The 8,429-nt window shown below is 37.5% G+C and overlaps 1 protein-coding gene across 1 annotated transcript; it reads right to left on the reverse strand.

Annotated features, from left to right (window-relative positions):
• Positions 1-7,727: 7,727 nt before the first annotated feature.
• Positions 7,728-8,420, reverse strand: LOC119677301. The gene has a single exon (XM_038088575.1). The coding sequence runs from the start codon at positions 8,418-8,420 to the stop codon at positions 7,728-7,730; it is 693 nt and encodes a 230-aa protein (XP_037944503.1).
• Between the last annotated feature and the right edge of the window lie 9 nt (positions 8,421-8,429).

The raw sequence follows: 8,429 nt of genomic DNA on the forward strand, positions 1-8,429 counted from the left end.
TTAATATTATTATTAATGTCTGATCGCTACAAAAAAGCAGTAGTGATCAACTAAAAGTGCAGTCTCTCTGAAGATCTTAATAGTAGCTATGTTAAAATATTGTTTTAAAAAACACATTCTGGCTTCTAGCAAATGACGAGACGATTTATTAAGAGTCATTTAGACGCATTTTTGATTACTTGTGTCTTCTAATCTAGTGATTTAGACTGTACATTAAATATTGGCAAGTTCTACATTTACTTGCTTCTAGTGACAACTAACATAATAGGTTTTAATAGAAAGCACAACTCAATTTTAATAAAATCAGCTACTATCGATCAAATTATTTATGGAAATGAAAACGAGATTAGTCCACAACATAACTCTCTAAAAATACTTTAAGCTACTGCTGTTGCTGTTGCTTTAACATGCTACAAAACGCCCATAATTTAATTAGATACACGATCTGGAAATCTCTTAATTACACAGCTTATACCACTTCCTTTATGTCAAGAGCTTAGCACTTTTGTTCGAAGACTCAAACCTTAACTGGGAATTATGCCGATTCGCATTTACTGAAATGAGTGCAATTTAAATAAAATATTTGCAGAGCCACGCCCAGTGCATGTGTCACATCTTCGCACTGCTTCAAGCAAGTTGATTACTATAATTTGTCATACTTATCGCTGTCATCTGCTACCCTTTACGATTTCCCTAGGTGTCGCAACAAGACCCAATACAAATAGGTTAAGCATGCAAATTGCAGATAGGCACTGCAGTACTAAGACTAAGGCAGCAATTTGGCAACTCTCTTGCATGCAACATAGCACACCATATATGCTTTGTAAAATAGTTAAACCAATTGCAACAGCAACGTCAACAACAATGGAAGAGGTAGCGCTGGAGGTAGAGGTAGAGACGAAGAGGCACAATTACTATTTATAATATTTCATTTAAAATTTACATAAATTGATAACAATCTGCTGTAATAAATACCTTAAGTAGCTGCATTTATCAGTGACTCAAGGACGTGTGACTTTGTTTTTGTATTGCAGTTGCTGTTGCAGTTGCAGTTGCACTTTGTAGTTCCATTTGTTACTGCACTTGCCAATACCTATAGCAGCACACATGCAATACCAACATTGTCATTAAAATGTTACGCCAACAATGTACACACAATGTATGTGCATGAAAAATACTGCCCAATAATGTGACTGACTTCGGGGCAGCAACGATAATGTCCCATATGTGCGCCCATGGAACGAGAGCAGCCATTTAACAACTTAATTATGGCTAAACTATAACAACAACAGCAACAACAGCAACAACACTAACAGCAATAGCAGATGCAATGGGCTACAGCCATACTAACAGAGCGGAAACTGTGACCAAAGAACCAACAAGCAACATGGCAACCCATAAACCAATAAATTGTTGGCAAGTGCAACTGAGGCTCAAGTCAATTAAAACCAAAAAACAAAAAAAAAACAGAAATATTGGAAAATAAACTGAAATTATTTAAAAGCAAACGTTAAGGAGATTCCAATTCACGATAAGGGATCATCCGCAGTCAATGGATCGCAGTAGCCGCTGTCATTATTGACTTATTTGTCGACAAACGACGCTCTTCCGTATGCATGTGTCCATGTGTCAGAAAGTATCTGTGATTATGCACATGTGTTGGGGATTTGCATGTGTGGAAATTAGCATAAAAACGCAATTTCGGAATATTAAAGCAGATTTTCCAAGTGCAAAATCACAAATCCCAGTAACAACAGTACGCTAACAAGCCAACAACAACAACAACAACAACAACAACAACAACAACAACATCACCAACAACTACAACACTAGGTCTAGAACTACACTTAGTGACCGTAAGCAGTCTCAACTAAAGCGCAATGTCCTTCTACAACGACCAGCAACAATTGCTGATGACTATTAAAGCGAATTTTAATAAAATAGTGCGGCAAGTGGCACTTGTTGCAACAACAACAACAACAGCAAATAGCAAATAGCAACTATAACAACAATCAGCCGCAAACAAAGCTCATTCGTTCAGCGCCGCAATCAGATCCTTTCACAATGATAAAAACGCAAATATGCAGTGTTGCCAACATCTGCTTAGGCAGCTCCTGCTTAACAATCTTTTTTTTTGTTTTTTTTTCTTACTGTTGACACGCATAGGCAACACTGCTTGGACAATTTGCTTGCCCATTTCGTTATTGTGGGCCTTCTCTTCTTCCTCCTCTTCTACTTGTTGTTGTTGCTGTTGTTGTTGTTGGTTTGAAAAAAATCGTTTCTTAAATGTTGGCATTTCGATATCGCCTTTGATCGTCGTGCGTGATTTAAGTAATTTTATCGATTTTTTTTAATGATTTTAGTTACGCAACTTTATTAGTGCTTACCCCCCTCTCCTCTTGGCATTCTTTGTTGGTGCTTTGTACAAATATGGCAGCAGTTGTGATCTCATAATTTATTGTTGATTATAAACGTTTATACTGCATGTTGTCTATGTTGCATGCAACAATTGTTGAGATCTCAATTAAGTGTTGACGTTTCTAAAGAAGATTAAATGCCTGATAAGACCCGGCTGAGAAAATACAAAACGAAGAAATGTAAATTAAAAATTAATTATTGAAAGAAGCTTTTGAAGACATCGTTGACGTTGAAGAGTCTCACAAGAAACAAAGAGTCTTGAGAGAATAGACATAATTTCCAATTTTATCTCTACTCAATTAAGGACGTTGAAGAGTGTCACAAGAATCAAAAAGTCTTGAGAGAATAGACACAATTTTCACTTTTATCTGTACTCAATTAAGAACGTTAAAGAGTGTCACAAGAATCATGGAGTCTGGAGAGAAAAGTCAGAGTTTCCAATTTTATCTCTACTCAATTATGAGAGAGCTGTATGTCAAAATTCATCACACATAACACTGAAGTTGTCTAAGTGAATATCTCAAAAACGAAGAGTGGTAACGGCAGACTCGGGAGCCTTCTCGAAGTAAGGATTGTCAATGAAAGGCCTTAGGATAATAACCGGATAAAAAAAATTTGTCTCACTAAAACTGCGTTGTGCATTGATGATCTATTCAATTCGGTGTGAATAAGCTTCAGTCCTTTAAACTCCTCCTCCCATCCTCCACCGATAAGAAAAAGTAGGATGAGAGGATGAGGACACTGATCAGTAGTAAGATAGGAGGAAGTGCGGAGGGGGCTACGTACTTGAGTTCGGTAGCCGGTATCCAACAGGTAAGGCAGGAAATGGAGGTTACTCAGCCGTGCAAACTCTCTGATATTGTACAAATGTAGTCGTTCTCTTCATTTTGGTGGAAAGAAGCTTCAGTCTTTTAAATCTACCGCCTGTATATGTAGGATTAGAGTAGAAGAGTATGGATACGGATGCGGAGAAGAATAAAAGGTAGACGAGCGTATGCTAAGGAGAATACATATTTCGGTACGAAGGCGGGTATCCACTTGAATGACATGCAGGTAAAGCAGCCGTTCAATCTCTCTGACACTTGTACAAATGTAGTCCTTCGATTTATTTTGGTGGGAAGAAGCTTCAGTATTTTAAACTTCTCTACCAACCACACAAACGACCTGAGACTTGTAATATTTTTCATGTTAGTATAATTTGAACTTCGATTATCACGATCTTTGCAGCAATAATAATTTAAAGTGACTGGATTAAACTGATAAACCTGAGTAAATGTACTGCAAGACTTATTAAAATTGGCCAAAGAGGACAAAAACTGGTGGTTACAAATATCGAAACCGATGTAAATAAGCAAAAATGTTTGTTAACAGATCCAAAACGTATAAGATAAATGTGTGTTATGCTTTAATAGTTCTGAAGAAAATTTGATAAATAAAATAATTTATTAAAATATTTTAGTACATTTTCATAAATGTAATTTGGCAATACTCAAAACTGTAGGGTCAACCAAAAATTTGATTAATTAAAATTAATAAAAAAAATTACTGTTGTTGCAATTTAACTACTGTTCGATTAAAGCCTCTATATTAAAAACAACTAGTTTATATTAAGAATTTAGTTTCATACGTCAAAAATACGTTAAAATTTAACGCAAAAGCAATTTATATATCAATATCAGATAATATCAGAAAAAATCCAAAAACGTTTCATTAATAATAGTTAATTTCTCTGAACTATATAACTATATAAACTATAGTTGCTACGTCTCTATCCTACATTTGAGATTTAAAAATATTTGGGATGAACCCTAGCGGCGAGTCAACGTGAGCAGATCTATAAAAGACACAAATTCTTAAAACAATTATTAAAATCGAAATCAATAATTGAAATCAAATGTTGAGACTTATATAGTTTAACCACATAAATAATTAAAATTAGTGCTATAAAAGTGCAATTTCATGCTATTTTATGTCTCATTTTTTCTTACTTATACTAAAAAATACAAATTTGCTTTAATTAATTCTTTATGGCCTTATACCATAAGTTTATTAAACAAATAAAAAACACGTTTAGATTGTTCATTCACTATTTTATTTCTCTCTAGCGTCAACTTGAAGTTGGCTGCTTAACCTAAACCCAAAAATGTCATTTTTGGTTTCCCTTTGCCGGTAGATGGCAAAGTGAACGCCACAGCTACTCCCTCCTCAGTGCACTAGTCACGGTGGAAATGTTGATGCTGTATCTGCAAACGTCACTTGCTTTTTGATGCCTAGCCTTTTAACTGGATTGCTATATGTTTTCAGTGGAGGCTTCGTTTGCTGTGGATCTTCAACCGTGAATGCAGGTTTTAATCGCTCTGCCGCGACATTACTGTTTGTTCCATTTATTTCGATTGTAAAAAGACGGTCGTTAATGCGTTTGATGACTTTGAAGGGACCTGAGTATGGAGGTTCGAGTGGTTTTTTGTTGTGGTCAATGCGTAAAAATACATGCGTGCATGTGTAAAGATCCTTGTGAACAAATATGTTTCTCTTGATGTGATGCGCTGCTGGAGTTGATTTAACGTTTTGAATAAACTCTTTAAACTTGCATAAAAATGACTGATGATCATCTGTGTCAGATTCATCTTTGAAAAATTCACCCGGCAATCTCAATGTCGTTCCATACAACATTTCAGCTGCAGAGGCATTTATGTCTTCTTTCCAGGCTGTTCTTAAGCCCAGGAGAACCGTAGGTAAAATATCAAACCAGTTGAACTTGTTGTTGCACATTAACGCGGCTTTTAATGATCTGTGCCATCTCTCTATCATCCCGTTTGATGCTGGGTGATACGGTGTCGTTCGGATGCGTTTTGCACCTATCAGTTTGCCAAGGGACTCAAAAAGTGCTGATTCAAATTGCGTGCCTTGGTCGGTCGTTATAGTTTTAGGAGAACCAAATCTCGTAATCCATGTTGAATAAAATTGCGTTGCTACAGTTTCTGCAGACATGTCCTTTAAGGGCACGATTTCTGGCCACCGAGTGAACCTGTCGATCATCGTGAGGCAATACCTATACCCTTTATGTTCAGGCACTATGATAATGTCTATATGTACGTGGTCAAATCGTTGACTTGTGTGTTGAAATTCTTTCGGAGGAAATTGATTATGCCGACTAATTTTTGATTTTTGACATGCAATGCAGGTTCGAGTCCACTGCGTGATGTCTTTTCTTAACGACGGCCAAACATATTTCTGACTTATTTGTTTTTTTGTTGCTCTGTTTCCGGAATGGGATAAGTTGTGAACTGTGTCGAATATTCTTCGTCTTAAGGTTTGAGGAATGAAAGGACGAACTGTAAAAGTAGAAGTGTCGCAAAAAATTTTAACGCCATTCGGATACACTAGCTCTTGCAATTTTAGTGACGACAGGCCGTTTAGAATTTGCTTTAGTTCTGTGTCAGTGCTCTGTTCTTCTGCTATCTCTTCCGTGGTAATTGTTAGCGGCATGTTTATCTGGCTTATTCTGGACAATGTATCTGCTATTATATTGTCGCTTCCGGCTACAAAAATAATGTCCGTCGTAAATTCCGCGATGTAATTTAGATGACGCAGTTGCCGAGGGGATGCCTTCTCCATTTTTTGTTGAAAAGCATAAATTAGTGGTTTATGATCCGTTTTTACTATGGTGGTTCGACCTTCCAGTAAATGCCTGAAGTGTTTTATTGCTAGATATACAGCTAGTAGCTCTCTATCATACGTGCTATATTTGACTTGTGATGGTTTCAGTTTGCATGAGAAGTATGCTATCGGGAGCCATGTCTCGCCGTTCAGCTGTTGTAGGTGAGCGCCCACTGCTACGTCTGATGCATCTGTGGTTACACACATGGGTGCGTCAGGTGCTAAAAATGTGAGCTTAGTCGCGTTGATTATACCATCTTTGCATTGTTGGAAAGCTTGTTTAAGTTGATCGGTCCACACAATTTTTCGTTTATCATTCTTTATTGAATTTTTGAAGAGACTATTTAGTGGCGCTTGCATTTGTGCTGCCTTAGGAATACACTTTCTGTAGAAATTGATAATGCCCAGGAAACGTCGAAGTTCCATTATGTTACTTGGCATTGTAAAATTTTTAATCACTTCAACTCGTTCTTGTGGGGGATTTAATCCTGTAGCTGATATTTCGTATCCAAGAAATGTGAGTTTTTCTACGCCAAATTCGCATTTCGAACTGTTGATTACCAATCGAGCAGCTTTTAGTTTTTGTAGGACACATTCAATATGTTCTCTATGTTTAGTGTCATTTTCCGAAAATATTAGAATGCCATCTAAGTAACAGAACACGAAATCTAATTCACGAAATATTGAATCCATGTATCGCTGAAAAGTCTGTGTGGCATTTTTTAGACCAAATGGCATCACGACAAATTCAAACAGACCTATTGGTGTGCTTACCGCTGTTTTAACAATATCATCTGGATTCATTGGTATGTTATAATATGCTTTCGTGATATCGATCTTAGAGAAAATATTACTGCCGTGTAGTCTTTCGGCTATGTCATCAATGTGCGCAATTGGGTAGCTATCAGGTTGGGTGTGGGCGTTTAATTTTCGGTAGTCACCGCAAGCTCTCCATCCACCCGTTTTTTTCTTTACTAAATGTATAGGACTTGCCCAGGGGCTGCTGGATGGCCTCACTATACCTTGATGTAGTAATACACGGAACTCATCTTTGATTGCTCTTAATTTTTCACCTGAAAAACGCCGTGGGCGTTCTGATATTGGCTGGCAATTTGTTATTATTCTGTGTTGAACGGTGTTTGTTGTTGGTAGTTGGTACCTGTTCAAATTTGTCACGTCAACATATTTTGCGATGACGTCATGGAATTTGATGGATGAATTTATTGTCGAAACATTTTCGTGGGCTACTTCTTTCAGTAGACCCTTTGACTGTAACGTGGTTTGCGTATCAATGAGCGATTTTGCCCTCAAATCGATTTGTAAGCCGTAGTGCGTGAGAAAGTCTGCCCCAATTATGGCTGTTTTAACATCAGCGATGATGAAATACCAGTTGAAATCTTTTCTAAGGTTTAAATCTATTGCTAGTTGCTTGTTGCCAAAAGTTTTGATTGCAGTGTTGTTCGCTGCATAAAGAACTAAATCGTCTGGTTGCATTTTACTTTTTGGATTGATGCCTGGTAGTGGAAGTAGTGATATAGCTGACCCAGAATCAATTAGAAAATTAATGTTGTTTTTTCTGTCATACACATGTAAACGTAGCTCTTGGTTTTTTATGCTGTCGCCAACCGTGTTTGATGACGACAGCCTCGCTAGTTTCCCTGTCGATTATCGCTTTTACGTTTGCCAAACTCGCACGGTTGGCTACATTTAGTCGCTGCTGCCCCAAATTTTATGTGGTAGTAACAGACTTTCTCACGTCTGCAAGGACTGCTGCGGCTGCGGCTGTTGTCTCTACCACGATTGTCTCGTTTCTCCAATCTGTCTAAAGTTGCTGCTATGTTGATAAGCTGCTGATTTATTTGTTGGACCGAACTTTCTAATGTTGTTACGCGGGCTTCCAACTTGTCATTTGATTTGTTGGCGTTTGTGGTCATTACGTAAGATGGTACTGGACTGTTGTCTAATATTCTATCAGCAATTTCTGCTAGCTCATCAATACTTGTGGTTTTGCATGCTGATAGAATGCATCTTACACTGTTTGGCATACGTTGCAGCCACAGTGTTGTTAATGCCTCCTCTGAGACATTTGCGCCTGCTAATGTGCGCATTTCACGTACCAGTTGGCTTGGTTTTTTGTTCGAAAGTTCCAGACCGGTGAGTAGCTTTATGAGCTGCTTTTCTGACGATTCTGAAAAACGAGAAATTAGTTCTTTCTTTAATTTGTCGTATTTGCCTGTTTCAGGAGGATTTTTTGCAATATCCGCAACTTGTTGCAGCGTTTCTGCATCCAGCGCAGTAATTACTGTATAGAACTTCGATAAATCTGCTGTGACTCGGCTCATATGTAGTAG

The sequence above is a fragment of the Teleopsis dalmanni genome, chromosome 1, assembly GCF_002237135.1.
Source record: "Teleopsis dalmanni isolate 2A chromosome 1, ASM223713v2, whole genome shotgun sequence".
NCBI lineage: Eukaryota > Metazoa > Arthropoda > Insecta > Diptera > Diopsidae > Teleopsis > Teleopsis dalmanni.

Excerpts from the sequence above, each read along its gene's own strand:
- LOC119677301 (XM_038088575.1), bottom strand. The coding sequence starts at position 8,420 with ATGAGCCGAGTCACAGCAGATTTATCGAAGTTCTATACAGTAATTACT.